This window comes from Trachypithecus francoisi, unplaced genomic scaffold (genome assembly GCF_009764315.1).
Source record: "Trachypithecus francoisi isolate TF-2019V2 unplaced genomic scaffold, Tfra_2.0 Lachesis_group0, whole genome shotgun sequence".
NCBI classification, from domain to species: Eukaryota; Metazoa; Chordata; class Mammalia; order Primates; family Cercopithecidae; genus Trachypithecus; species Trachypithecus francoisi.
In genome coordinates, this window is record NW_022681453.1 from 58,496,022 (window position 1) to 58,510,845 (window position 14,824).

Genomic DNA, 14,824 nt, shown 5'->3' on the forward strand with positions numbered 1-14,824 from the left:
TGTGTATGAGACACAAAACAACTTAAGGCCAGGCACAGTGGCTCACACATGTAATCTCAGCACTTTCAGAGGCTGAGGTGGGCAGGTTATTTGAACCCAGGAGTTTGAGACCAGCCTGGGCAACATGTTGAAACCCTGTCTCTAAAAAAATACAAAAATTAGCCAAGTGTAGTGGTGCATGCCTGTGGTCCCAGCTTCTTGGGGGCCTGAGGTGGGAAGATCACTTGAACCCAGGAGGTCAAGGCTGCAGTGAGCCTTGATCGAGCAACTGCACTCCAGCCTGGGCAACAGAGCCAGACCCTGTCTCAAAAAAATAAATACATACATAAAATAATTTAAGTGGGGGAAAAACAAGCACATCTACTGAAAGAAAAATAATAATAGCCAGTGTGAATCACAGGTGTGCATGTGTATGAGTGTGTGTGTCACCCAAATGATGAGCATTTTGGAAAACTCAATCCGGTTTTGTGGTGGAGGAGAATAAAGCCCCGAGAGGGGCAGGGCCACTCTGGAGTCCCATGACGGTGCTCATGGCGTCAGGACACAGGTCCAGGTCTCCTGTGCTCACCCCCAGTGCCTACCTTGTGCATCTCCAAGGGTGTAGGCAGTAGCAGCTCCTCCATCTCTGCAGGAGAGGCTCGTACCTCCCGTCCCCTCTGCCAAGGCTGGTGGCCAGGCCTGCCCTCGAGGGCTGCCCTCTGCACGGTGCCTGTCATGATGGATGCCTGTAGGAACATGGCCCTTCTTTCAGATGCTTGTTGGCTTGTCCCATCAGGTAGTCAGTGTCCACTGACACCTACTATGTGCCAGTCACAAAGGGGACAATGGTGAACAGGACAGAAGTGGTCCCTGTCCACTGGGGCTGGGTCCAACAGTGGTGGAGTGGGAAGTCATGAACCAATCACACTAACAATGAGAATAATAATCACTGGCACTTAGTCATTCGTGCCTACCCACTGCTAGGTCAGTTCTCAGCACTTTACACCTATAACTCCTTTTATTCTCCACAGTACAATGATGCAAGTAAATACCATTTTTTTCCACTTTACAGATGAGGAAACTGCTTATTTCCTTAGCGATATAAAAAAGATTTGAAACCAGAGTCTAGTTCCAAAGTCAAGACTCTTTTTTTTTTTGTTTTGAGACAAAGTTTCGCTCTTATTGCCCAGGCTGGAGTGCAATGGCACGATCTTGGCTCACCTCAACCTCCGCCTCACAGGTTCAAGCGATTCTCCTGCCTCATCCTCCTGAATAGCTGGAATTGCAGGCATGTGCCACCATGCCCAGCTAATTTTGTATTTTCTTTTTTAGTAGAGACAGGGTTTCTCCATGTTGATCAGGCTGGTCTCGAACTCCCGACTTCAGGTTATCCGTCCGCCTCAACCTCCCAAAATGCTGGGATTACAGGCATGAGCCACCACACCCAGTCCCAAAGTCAGAACTCTTAACCACTCTGCTACATTGCTAATTGCCAACATAAATAAGATAAAATCATGCACTGCAATAAGTGTTACAGAGGTGAGGCACTCGGGAAGTGAGAGCCTGGGACAGGTGGCCCTGGTCCTGTGAGGGGTGGGGAAGCATCCAGAGCTGAAATTGAAAGGACAAGGAAGAAGAGGCCCAGGGAAGAGTCCCTGGCAGAGGAAACAGTATGTGCAAAGCCCTGCGGTGGAGGGATCTGGAAGCAAACCTGGCGGCTGGTGACTGAGGGCCCAGTCCTGCGGCACCCTCTAGACCACAGTAAGAAATGTGAACTTCATTCCAGGAGCAGCAGGGAGCCCCTGAAGGACTGAAGCCAGGCAGAGAAGGTGACATAAACAATGTGTGGATCTAGAAGCATCTTCCGACTGCCACATGAAGACTGGGCTGCAGGAGCGGGAGTGGAGGCTGGGAGGGAGACCTGTTCGGGGCCATGTAGTTGTCCAAAGACAAGACAGTGGTGGTCTGGACAAGGATGGTGCCAGTGGGGAAGGAGAGAAGGTGTGGAGTTAGAACGGGCTCAGGGAGGGAGGGCTGAGCAATCGGGAATGCCAAGCTTTAAGTTGCAGCCGGAGGCCTGAGTGTGAAGCCCGGAGGGAAACAGCTTCACACTCAGGCTGGGAAATCCAGAGATGGAGGTGGGGGTGCTGGAGCTGCTGGGAGGGGATGATGGACTTCTTACTGTGACATCGTACAGTCTTACAGGCAAACAATTGTCTCCCCAGCCTAGAAACGTCTCTCCTTCTGCCTATCACAGTATCTGAGTTCCTACTATTAGTGCACAGTTCTATCTGACCATTTGGGGTGCGGGGGGTTGGTCTTTTAGGGATCCCCTAAGGGAAGGTAGATTATGATTAAAATGTTTTACGTTGGTCGTGGTGACTCATGCTTGTAATCCCAGCCCTTTGTGAGGCGGAGGCAGGAGGATTGTTTGAGCCTAGGAGTTCGAGACCAACCTGGGCAAACATAGCCAGACAACCTCTCTACAAAAACTACAATTATTAGCCAGGCATGGTGATGCATGTCTGTGGTCCCAGCTACTAGGGAGGCTGAGGTAGGAGGATCTGCTGAACCTGGGAGGTGAAGGTTGCAGTGAGCTGAGACCATGCCACTGCACTCCAGCCTGGGCAACAGAGCAAGATCCTATTGCTAAAAAATAAAAACTGTTTTAGGGCCAAACTGTTGGGTTGGAGTGGGGAGGAAGATAGGAAAACAGGGGTGGATATTGAATGAGGAGGCAGGAAAGCACCTTTTTCACATCTTAGAAATGATCTTCACCTGCCTGGGAGCCAGCATCCAAAAGGAAATATATGAGACTCCTCATTTCGGGATAATAGAGTTGTTAAAACACAGAATCAGGGAGTCCAGGCATCGCAGGGTCTCGGACCCCTAAGATCGTAGAATTCAAGGACTTCCAGTTAAAATGCAGACTGAGCTGATACGGGAAGATCACACCTCCCTTCAAACACGTAGAGATTATAGATTTCAATTTGTTAAATAAACACTTTCAAAGCAAGAAAGAAAAAATCAGAGACAGGCATTAGCAGGAGTGGAACCGTCTGGCTTATGGAAGTTAGTGGCCCATGGAAGGTAATAATGAAACATACACGTTTGGAGCTGGGATACTGTTCAGGGAAAAGAGTGTTGTCTCAAAGCAGGAAACGATACCATTCTAGAAAGTGAGTGCTGTCTCATTGCTGGATAGTGACTGGAAAATGTCTGCCCACAGGGGCACAAGAAAGGAACCACCAAGACTTGAACAGGCAGGAGGGGGGGATCACTTGTGACAAACTAGAACTCTTAGTGTGACCTCTGCATGAGGGTGGGGCCAGAATCTGCCTTCCACAATAGTGCAGAAACACTGAGCAGAGGAATTACTGTCAAAACCAGTCTGGAGGTGGTGAAGTTCAAGGGCCACAGCTGAGACAAAGTGAGGAGTGATCTCACCGAAGCGTCAACAACGCGGAGCACACACAGCAAGGCAGGCGCCTGGGAAGGGACCGCGGCTGGAAGCCATGCAGTGACGAGATGGAAAAGCCCACCTGCCCACAGACAAAACAAGTAGGCGAATCCATACCCAGGAAACTAAAAATAATAGTGAAATAAAAAGAAACTTGAGAACTGGCACAGCAGCTCACACCTGTAATCCCAGAACTTTGGGAGGCCAAGGCCGGCCGATCACCTGAGATCAGGAATTCAAGACTAACCTGGGCAACATGGCGAAACTCTGGCTCTACCAAAAAAAAAAAAAAAAAATTAGCCAAGCATGATGGCACACTCCTGTAGTCCCCAGATACTTGGGTGGCTGAGGCAGGAGAATTGCTTGAACCCAAGAGGTGGAGGTTGTAGTGAGCTGATCCGAGATCATGCCACTGACTGTACTCCAGCCTGAGTGACAGAGTGAAACTCTATCTCAAAAAAAAAAAAAGAAAAAAGAAACTTGAATTAAGTCTGTTTACAGGGATGTCCAAACCATTGGTTTCCCTGGGCCACGTGGGATAATTGTCTTGGGCCACACATAAAATACACTAACATTAACAATAGCTGATGAGGAAAAAAAAATCGCAAACAAAAATCTCATAATGTTTTAAGAAAGTTTATGAATTTGTGTAAAATTCAAAGCTATCCTGGGCTACATGCAGCCCATGGGCCATAGGTTAGATAAGCTTGGTTTAAGATGTGTAGAAAAATAAGAAAAAAAGCAAAAGCCATTAAAAAAAAAAAAAGACTATGAAGATTTAAAAAAATTGTAGGAATAAAAGATGTAGAAGTTGAAACACAGTATCTAAGAAACGGGTTACACAGTAGAATAAATACAGCCAAGGAGAGAACTAGTGAATTGGAAGACAGATTAAGGAAAGCAGCTAGTACACAGTGCAGAGAAAATATGAAAGAAAAGTTAAGAGACATGGAGGGTAGAATGCATGGAGGACAAGTGTCCAACATACCTTAACAGAAGGAGACAATAAGAAGGAGGCAATATGGTAAATACCGTGACTAGGAATTTTCCAGCACAGAAGGCAAACATGAGTCCTCGGACTGAAAAAACATACTGAGCCTATAGTAAGACAAATAAACTCTTACTGAGACACATCAGAGCGAGAGAGCCAGCCATCACAGAGAAAGAAATCCTCAAATCTCCTGGAAAGAAAAGACACAGGACTTTCAAAGGAACAACAGTGAACCTAACAGCAGTAACAATCATTATCAGAAGACAGCAGGATAATATCTTCAAAGCCCTGAGTAAATGTTTAATTTCATAGTCAACTAAACTATCATTTAAGAGCAGGGGTGAAATAAAGACATTTATAAACTTCTAAATTGATTGGAAAAAATAAAAAAGAAATAAAGACATTTTCAGAACACAGAGCTTAAAGCAGTTTACCACCTAAAGTCCCTCAGTGAAAGACCATCTTAAAGGATGAGCTCAGAAAAAAAGGGGTATGCAAGAAGCAAAGGTGATAACAGAAATTGGTCAAATATTCTGATAAAACCCCACGTTCATGAATTTTGAGCAATTTATAAACAAGTTGGGATATGAGAGGAGGTAGTTTGGAGAGAAGTGAAAGAATTCTATAGTGCCTGTCTTATTCAAGAGGAGGACAAAGGTATTGCTTAGACTTGTTAGAAAAACCAAATTAAGAAAATGTATTGAAAATGTAAGGCAAGGCCATGGCCTTCCCTTCAGTGGTCTATCCTCATAATTATTTAGCCATAAAAGGGGATGAATTACTGACACATGCCACAACATCAAGCTCAGTGAAAAAAGCCAGACACAAATAGTCAAATACACACGCCACTTTTATGAAACATCCAGAATAGGCTAATCCACAGAGACAGAGGAGATAGCGATTGCCAGGGGATGGGAAGAGGGAGGGACTGGAAGGTAGAAGTTTTCATTTTGGGGTGTTACACGTGTTCTGGAATTAGATAGTGCTGATGATTACACAACATCGTGAATATAACAAGTCACTAAACTATATACTTTAAACTGGTTAAAATTGCAAATTTTATATGTTAATTTTATCTTGATAAACAGAAAGTTTACATTAGTATCATTTAAAAGGCACTGGACTAAAATTAAGAGAGACTTAAGAGACATAATAACCAAGCTCCAAGCATGGATTAGACATTGGTTTGGACAAACCAGGTGTAAAGGGCAATTTGGGTCCAATTGAGGAAATCCGAATCTGGTCTTGGTATTAGGAAATATTAAAATATATTGAAATGGAAAAATGAAGTAGCTAGCTAAAAAAGCAGTCTACAAAACAGTACATATGTCATGATTTCATTATCTTAAAAATACGTGTAAACTCATTAACACAGTAATAGTGGTGATCTGTGGGTGGTGGGAATGTTGTGTCCTTATGTTTTATTTTTACTTATTTTTTCATTACTTATTTTGATTCTACTTTGTGTATCCAATTTTGCACCACTCACACGTATCACTTAGGTAATAATAAAAGGTTTCAATGTAAAAACTGAATGTTGAAAGTAGAACAAATGAATTAAAGATAATCACTACAAGAATACAAATAAAATTTAAAATCTCCAAATTGGAGATTGTGGAGAGAGTGAGCAGCAATGAAAAATGTATCAATAGAAAAAAGGAAAGATGGACGATCAGAAGAAGTATAAAGAAAAGAGGATAAATAGGAAGTATAAATTATATACTAGAATTAAGTTTAATTATATATTTTTTCAGGTGTACCTCTGATTGAAAGGTTTAATTATATTAGTAGTCACAAGAAACATAAATAGACTAAATTCATCTTTAATAAAAAGAGAACCCGCTATGTATAGTATATAACAGAGACATATTTAAAACAATGATACAGTAAATTTGAAAACAAGCAAATTGGCCAGGCACAGTGGCTCACCCCTGTAATCCCAGCACTTTGGGAAGCTGAGGCAGGTGGACCACGTGAGGCCAGAAGTTCGAGACCAATCTGGCCAACACAGTGAAAACCCATCTTTATTAAAAATAGAAAAAATTGGCTGGGCATGGTGGCACATACCTTTAATCCCAGTTACTCGGGAGGCTGAGGCATGAGAATCACTTGAACCCAGGAGGTGGAGACTGCAGTGAGCCAAGATTGCACCACTGTACTCCAGCCTGGGCGACAGAGTGAGACTCTGTCTAAAAAAAAAAAAGAGAGAGAGAGAGAAAATAAGCAAATTGGAAAAAAAGACAGGCAAATAATCACCAAAATTAATTTAATGAAACAATATTATTATGAGACAAAACAGAATTTAATTTAAGGTGGAAAGTGCATTAGCAAAATTTGGGATGCAGCCAAAGCAATGCTTACAGGTAAATTCATAACTTTAAAAAATGCATTATTCAAAAACAAGAAAGACTGAAAATTAAGGCACTAAGAAACCATGAAAAGGATCATGACTTAAACATAAATAAAGTAGAAGGAAGAGAATATCAAAGCTAAACAAACAAATGAATAAAATAGAAAATAATAAAGCCAAAAACTTGTTCTTTGAGAAACCTGGTAATTGGCAAGACTAATGGAGAGAAAAAAAATGACCCCAGTCAACAATATTAGGAGTAAAAAGGGGCAAAAGCACAGATAAAATAGAGATTTAAATAAAATAAAACTGCTCTCAGAGTGGAAGCTTGGGATGTGACTTAGCAAGATCCTCTCTGGATCCTCCTGGACAGCTTGTTCTATTCATTGAACAATATTGACCTTACACAAAGCCACATTCACCTCTGGTTTCCCACAGCCCCTTATCTTCTGTGTCGTCACTGATGTCAACACTCACACACTTCCACAGGGCGTGCCCACAGCCACATTCATGTATCACACGCGCATACACAGATCCTAAAACTGCCCCTGAGCAACTACATGTGCACACTCAGACACACATGTTCTGAAATACACTCTGCAAGTGTGCATTCATGAGCATGTTCACATGCATGCATACACATACGCTCCCAATGTACACATGATGATGTCACACATATTTCATGTCCACACAGATAACATGTAGTACCATGGTGCTCTCAATCCCACTTGCACATGAGTCCATGCACAGACTGTAAATATGTGAAGACACCTTTTCCCAGAGGGTGCCCAGGTGACTGCATACATACACGTTACACATGAGCATGATACCATCAACATGCCTGCCTCCCATTGCACACACACCAGAGTAAACAGCCCCGGATGCCCCTTCAAGGCCTGCAGGGCAGGCGGCCATACCTCCAGTTCCCTCAGCAGCTCTGACTGACCACATGACTCCAGGTCTTCGAGAGCTTCTCCAAACGTACGCCAGAAGCCCTCCTCTCGGGCAGGGCCAGGGGCTGGGCTGTAACGTAGGAACCAGAGAGCGTCAACTCCTGGCAGGCGGGTGGGCGGGCTGGGGCCTGAGGAGTCTTCGGGGCCCCAGGGCCCAGCGTTGGGCTCGAGGGGCCATAGGGTGGGTGGGCGGGCAGGCAGGCGAGCGTCCTCGGTGGCAGTTCTGGGGCCCCGGGGCAGTGGTTGGTGACACAGAATAGGGGAAAGACGCAGTTAGGGGTGACCAGGACTGTCGGTGGCCAGTTAGAACAAGGGCAGATGAGACGGGGTGGAGAGCGGTGACACAGGATGCCTAGGAAGAGAGACAGAGGACAAACAGACGAACAGACAGAGAGGAGATCCATGGTGTAGACCCAGAGGACGGCCCCTGGCCCCACCCAGACACACGGCACCGTGGGACAGTGACAGGGACAGAGCTGGAGCCAGCAAGGACACAGATGGATGGAGGGGTTGATATATCTGTGCTGGGGAAGGGTCGAGACCACCCATAACGCCCATCGCAGGTTGTATGAGTCTGTTATCAGTTCCAACAGAGTCTCAGAAAATTCACAATTCACATTTTTCACGCTTCACAAAGTCACTTGCCAATTGCAAAGACCTTGATGGTTACGAGGCATGCTGCAATTTACAAAGCACTTGCACTTTTTTTTTTTTTTTCGAGACAGAGTTTTGCTCTGTTGCTGAGGCTGGAGTGCAGTGGCGCGATCTCAGCTCACTGCACGCTCCGCCTCCCAGGTTCTCACCATTCTCCTGCCTCAGCCTCCCGAGTAGCTGGGACCGCAGGCGCACACCACCATGCCTGGCCAACTTTTTGTATTTTTAGTAGAGGCAGGGTCCACCATGTTATCCAGGATGGTCTCGATCTCCCGACCTCGTGATTCGCCCGCCTCGGCCTCCCAAAGTGCTGGGATTACAGGCGTGAGCCACTGTGCCCGGCCAGCACTTACTCTTTTACAAAGGCTTTGCTCTCTTAGGGAGCTTAGGAATGAGGATGTGTTGCCTCCTTCCCTTTCCATGTTACAGATGAAAAGACAGAGGCTGAAGGACACTTACTCCATTCAAGTCAATTTCACAAACATTTCCTGAGCTAAGTCCTCTGCTGGGCACAGGGATATAGAGGAGAATAAAGTGTGGCCCCTGTTCTTACACAGCTGGAGATTCATTTGCAAAATATGTCTGAGCACCTACTAGGGGCCACACATGGAGCTGGGGTGCCATGCAGTAGAGATGACAGCCAAGTAATTAGCCAGATAGACACAAGGTGGTTTGGCTACCAGGAGACTTGTAAGAGCAGCTGTGGGTACCAGGAGGGAGGGAGGAATCCCTTCTGCCTGAGAAAGACAGGGAAGCTTCCCAGAGGCAGGGGAATTTGAGCTGAGTTTTGAGGGATGAGTAGGGATTTTCCAGGAGAGACCAGGGAAAGGCATCGAGGCAGAAGGAACCGCCTGATCAAAAGCACCACGATGGGAAGGTGGCCTGGGCCAGATGAGGAACAGCATTTCTCCACAGCCTGCTCTCTGCAGGAGCCTTCTCCAGTGGCTGAGCCACTCAGAGCCACTCAGCACAGCCCAGGTCTGGTGCCAGCGGGCTGAGGGCCCTTGCAGGAGGCCATCAGGCCATCTGGGGTAAGTCAGGTGGGCCTGGGTTCAAGTTCTGAGTCTGCTGCTGCTCTTCTGAGAACAGGAGATGACCAAAGTTGGGAAGGGCAAACCAGGCTGCTCTCCACCTCCATACCTTCGTCCCTGCCATGCCCTCCACCAATCCACCCTTCCCTCTGTCTCAGCCTGGCTGAGGTGGCTCTGCTCAGCGCTTCTTTCTCAGGAGGCACCCCTCCTCAGGAGCCCACCAAGACTCTCCATTCCCCCACCACTTTGGCACGGGCACCCTCACCCACCCCAGCCAAGATATGACTCCCTCCTCCTTCACGGTGCTCCCACCACAGACCTCGTTGGCGGCTCCCAATCCTCCTCCTCCTCCTCCTCTGGAAAGCTCTCGTCAGCTGGGGTCAGGGTATAGCTCGTCCTCCGGGGCTCAGTGGTGGGGGGGCTGCTCCTCAGCCGGCCAGGCCTCCACTCCTGGGGGGTCACACCCCGGGCTGCTGCCTGTGGTGTACAGGACCCTGGTGGTGGAGAGAGGGCCTCTGTGTTCTCTGCGGCCTTACTTGTCCTCCTGCCTGCCCCATTTCCAGCTGTGCTGAGTGACCCTGGGGAGGTCTTTGCTCCTCTCTGGGCCTGCGTCTACGCAGCCCTCTGAGGGCCTCTGCCTCCCAGAATCTCCCTGGAGCTCCTGGTCATCCAGAAGTTAATGCCCGGGGCTCTGCAACTCTGTCTCAACTCCATCGGCCTGGGCTTGGCCATCACCCTGCCAGGGAAGGAGGCTGAACATGTGGCTCCCCCTCCACTTCCTGCCTTTGGGGGCTCTGAAGGTCCAGCCCCAGGGAGTGAACTGAGAGATGCTGACAGAGAGCTGGAGATGGGGAAGCTGAGGCCCAGGGAGGGCAGGTGTCCACAGGCAAGAATGGGCTGGCAGCCACCTACGGCCCATAGAGGCCTCACCCCCCACCCCCACCCCCCCAGTCCTCTGAGTTGGACCTCGGGGAGTTCCAGTGGCTCTGGGTCATTAAGGCCAACTGGTCACCCACCAGACTCAGACGCCTCCCTGAGGCCACCTCCGGGTCTCAACATGCATTGGTTGGGGAGGGAGCCCCAGAGGTGTCTGCCCCACATCGTGTCTTGTAGGCTGGGGTGGGAGGGGGCTTTTGGCCTCCCTATTTTCAACTGGATGGAATGAACATTGTTGAGCACCTACTGTGTGCCAGACATTGGGCTAGGAAGGAAGGAAACAGTAGAAGAAAGACCAACTTTGTCCATAACTTCACAACAGGGAAAGCTAAGCAGCCAGCATGGGACCCATGGTTCTAAATCAAGAGATATGGCTGCAGCCCATACTCCCAGGAGCAAGGGGCCCTGAGAGCAGCTTATGGAGCCAAATCAGGTCTTCCTTCAGGAAGGGCCCCTAAAGGATGCCAGGAGAGGAGAACAGGAGGGAGGAACAGGCAAAGGAATAGTCCTGCACAGGCCCAGCAGTGCAGGACTGTGGCCTAGAGAGAGCGTGTCACTTGTCCAAGAGCCCCAAGGTGTTACCTGGGCCCCCAAAGCCACCCTCCGTGGCCGAGCTGTCCCAAGACTCCACAGCACTGTCCACACTGGGCACAGCCGGTGAGAAGCGGGCTGTTGGCAGTCCTCCTTTCAGGGCCTCTGCTGGGTCCTCATCAGCATCGCTGGTCTCACTGAGGCTGCCTGACTTGCGGGGTAGGAGGGGTCCTGGGAGGAGAAGGAGGTATCACTTCTGACTTCAGAGACATTCACAGTGAGCCTCAGTTTCTGCATTTCAGCCTGGTCTGGAAACTCACAGGCAGTAAGCCCTTTTGAGCTGACATATGGCTGTGGCACACTAATAAGCAAACCTGTTTCACAGATGGGAAAACTGAGGCTTGGGGAAGCTGAGCAGCATGTTGGAGATCACGCAGTGAGCACCAGTGGAGCCTGGATTAGCTCAGGCCCCTTCCACTGCCTATGGTGGCCTTTCTACCACGGCATGGGGACATATTTAGGGGCAACTGAGGAATGCATGAGTTATGGCCATGAAGCATACACACGTGAGCACCTTAAGAGGCAGGAAGTAATGAAGAACAGGGCTCGGACCCAGATTCTGCCCCACGTCAGCTGTGTGGCCTTGGGCTCATCACTCCCCTCTCTGAGTCTTATCTCCTTTGCCGTCGCAGGCCCGCCTCCATAGGGCTGCAGTGAGGACTCTGTGAGGGTGTGCAGGCAAAGCCTGGCACAGAGGGACTGCCCTTCCTAAACCTGCTGGGTGGCTCCCAGGGCATGAAGCGAATCTCACGGTCTAGTTGCTTCTTGATCTTCAGTGTGACGGTCTCTCCAGCCACCTGCAGGAGGTGGATGGCCTCGCTCAGCGGCCGGCCCTTGAGGCTAACGCTGTTGATGGCCAGAATGCGGTCTCCCACGTGGATGGCACCAGTCCTGAGGAGTGGATGCAGGGCGGAGAAAGGGAGTTAGAGACGCAGGGCCTCAGAGTGGTGGTCTACCCTCAGGGAACCCAAGAGAGTCACAAAGCAGAAGTCTGGCTGACCCCAGTTAAACCCAGCTGCCAAAAACAAAACAAAAGCCGCAAGTATGATCTTGGATCACATTAATAGAGATATAAAGTCTAGAACCTGGGAGGGGATTGTCCCACTTGACTGTAAAATTAGGTTCTGGAACCAGTGTCCAGCACAGGTTTTGAGAACAGTTTGAATCCCACATACTAGCTGCCAAATACTTGCTATGTGATCTTGGGCCAGTTTCTTAAACCCCCAAGTTTCAGTTTTTTCATCTGTAAAATGGGGGTGGTAATACTAATTTTATTATCAAATCATAACTGAGGAGTGAATGAATGGAACGGATTCCTACTTCCCTCCAGCAGACAACCTTGGTAGCCATTGCCCCTTCCTGGGCCTCAGTTTTCCCACCTGGAGAATGGGCATAATCACCAGCACCCAGCAGACCTCACAGTAGGGCATGAAGTGCTGGCGAGGCCAGGCAGCAGCACTGCTGTGGCCCAGTGGTTTTCTACCTGGACACCCATTACAATGACCTGAGGAGCTTTTTGAAAATGCAGGTGCCTGGGCCCCACATCTGACCAATTAAATAGTACCTGTGGGGGTGGGGCAGGAAGGTGATTCTGAGGAGCAGCCAGCGCTGAGCAGGGAAGAAGCTGTAGCAGGCGCTCAGAGTGACCTGAGCCAGGTAGAGGAAAAGGAGGTAGAGGACTAGGTCGGGGATCTTGAACCCCTGGGGCTGTAGATGTCACCCCAGACGGGAGTTCCTGGAGAGTCATGCTTGGGTGTTGCCCTGCACTTCCCCGGGGACGAGGGCAGTGAGCGAGGCAGGGAATGGTGGGTTCAGGGAGGGGACCAGAGCTGTGGTGTCCAGTATGGAAGCCACCAGCCACAGGTAGCTGCTGAGCCCCTCAAATATGACTGCCCTAATTGAGATGTGCTGAAAGCAGAAGATTAACACCAGATATGGAAGATGCAACATTAAAAAGAATATAAAACATGTTCTTAATGGTTTTTATGTTGATTACATGTTGAACTAAATATTTAAGATGAATTTCATTTCTTTTTGCTTTGCAAATGTGGCTACTAGAAAGTGTCTGATTAAATTTGTGGTTCAAATTATATTGCAGTTGGACAGCACTGAGCTACATCAGCCCGGCAAAGGCAGGAGGGTTGTCTGAACAGCCCCAGCATCCAGGACAGAGGGGCCAGGCACACAGTAGGTGCCCAGCACATGTTGGAATTGATGAAGACATTGGGGTCAGAAGGGTCCCACACCGGCCTCTGCAGTCTGCCAGGTGTCCAGCAGGGGGTGCTCCAGGACCAGGGTCCAAGCCCCAGAATCCCTCCCATCCTCTCCCCACCCAGCGAGCCACCGCCCCTCCTGCGCGGTGCCCTCCTCTGGGACGCCTCCTGCCCCTGCAGCCCGCACCAGGCTCTCCTTTCACAGCCCGCTCGTTGCTGTGCTGGGAGCTCATCGCTTCCTTGCCTGCCGGATTCATCCTTGCCCAGCTAGGGGGAGAAGGCTCGATCTCACCCACACTGGGGGTCAGGTTCCATCTCTGACCTCCACCTCACCCTGGGACAGGGCTCCATTCTTACAGCTCCCTCAGCTGCCACAGTTTCAGAGTCTAGGGGCAGCAGGGACAGTCCCCCAATGCCTCAGGAAAGCCCTAGGCAGTGCTGGGACCAGGGTACTGGGGCACTGCCCCATCCTATTCCGCACACAGCAGGCGCTCCAACTAGCCTTGCAGGGCTGACCTTCCAGACACAGGTAGGGAGGGAGCAGGAAGATGCACACACCTTGGCCCAGTGCTTACCTGGGGCCAGGAGGTCTGCTGGGGTGTGGGCCTCTGCCCTGGCAGGCAGGGGCTGACACTCATTTTACAAATGCAGACCTGAGTCTCAGAGAGGGCAAGTGACTGGCCCGATGTCACCCACAGTGTCAATGTTGGAACAGAGGTCAGAATCTTGCTTGGCTTTGCCGTAGCCCCAACTCTTGCTTCCTGTGTTCCCTGAGCCCACCATGTGTCCCCACAGAGCCCCAGCTCACCTCTCAGCCAGGCCACGCTTGGTGAGGCCTGAGACGACAATGGGGTCAAAAGGTTCCTCCGTGCCCGAAATGGTGATGCCCAGGGGGCCTCCATAGCGCTTCAGCGCCACTGTGTAGCTGACAGCACCCGTGGTCTCCAGCTCGTCTGTAAGCACAGGGACCCATGAGGAGGCCCCCGAGGGGCAGGACCAGGAGCTGGGGGTACCCCCAGCTCCCTAAAGCCTTGGCCTCACTCACTCATACTTAGTTATTCATTCATTCACCCAGTCACTCACGCTCTGATCTCATGTAGCACAACCTGGGGACCCTGAGGCCATCTTCTGCCCAAATACCAGTAAAGAAAAGAAACATCACACCTCACCCACAATAATGACAACATTGATGACAAGAAACAATGGCCTCTTTTCCTCCAGCAGCCAGCAGGAAGCGAAGGGAACCCCGATCACCCTTTTTTTTTTTTTCTTTTGAGACAGAGTCTTGCTCTGCTGCCCAGGCTGGAGTGCAGTGGCGTGATCTCAGTTTACTGCTGTACCTCTGCTTCCAGGGTTCAAGTGATCCTCCCACCTCAGCCTCCCAAGTATCTGGGAGTACAGGCATGCATCACCCAGCTAATTTTTGTATTTTTTGTAGAGATGGGGTTTTGCCATGTTGCCCAGGCTGGTCTCAAACTCCTGGGCTTAAGTGATCTACCCACCTTGGCCTCCCAAAGCGAGGGGTGTACAGGTATGAGCCATTGCACCTGGCCCAACTTTTCTTTACAAAAAGAAAAGAAATCTACCTCCTACAGTAACCTTTCACAGAGTTAGAGGTGGTGACTTGAAGACTGCCCCTTTGAATCAGGGATTCGCTTTCCAGTTG

At 49.3% G+C, this 14,824-nt stretch overlaps 1 protein-coding gene across 8 annotated transcripts in view; it reads right to left on the minus strand.

Annotated features, from left to right (window-relative positions):
- The window catches only part of GRIP2 (glutamate receptor interacting protein 2), a 66,549-nt gene that overhangs the window by 6,819 nt on the left and 44,906 nt on the right, over window positions 1-14,824 (minus strand). For 5 of the 8 annotated variants that reach the window (XR_004437038.1, XM_033210797.1, XM_033210796.1 and 2 more), the window contains 6 exons: window positions 13,967-14,111; window positions 11,697-11,836; window positions 10,937-11,116; window positions 9,738-9,912; window positions 7,698-7,803; window positions 582-725 (listed from right to left, as the gene is read on the minus strand). Coding sequence is in view for 5 of the 8 variants with exons in the window: in XM_033210797.1 (XP_033066688.1) it covers window positions 582-725; window positions 7,698-7,803; window positions 9,738-9,912; window positions 10,937-11,116; window positions 11,697-11,836; window positions 13,967-14,111 (890 nt within the window). In the remaining 3 variants the exon portion in view is untranslated. Of the gene's footprint in view, window positions 1-581; window positions 726-7,697; window positions 8,086-9,737; window positions 9,913-10,936; window positions 11,117-11,696; window positions 11,837-13,966; window positions 14,112-14,824 lie in introns of all 8 variants that reach the window. The other 3 variants (XR_004437039.1, XR_004437040.1, XM_033210799.1) reach the window with 3 other exon arrangements.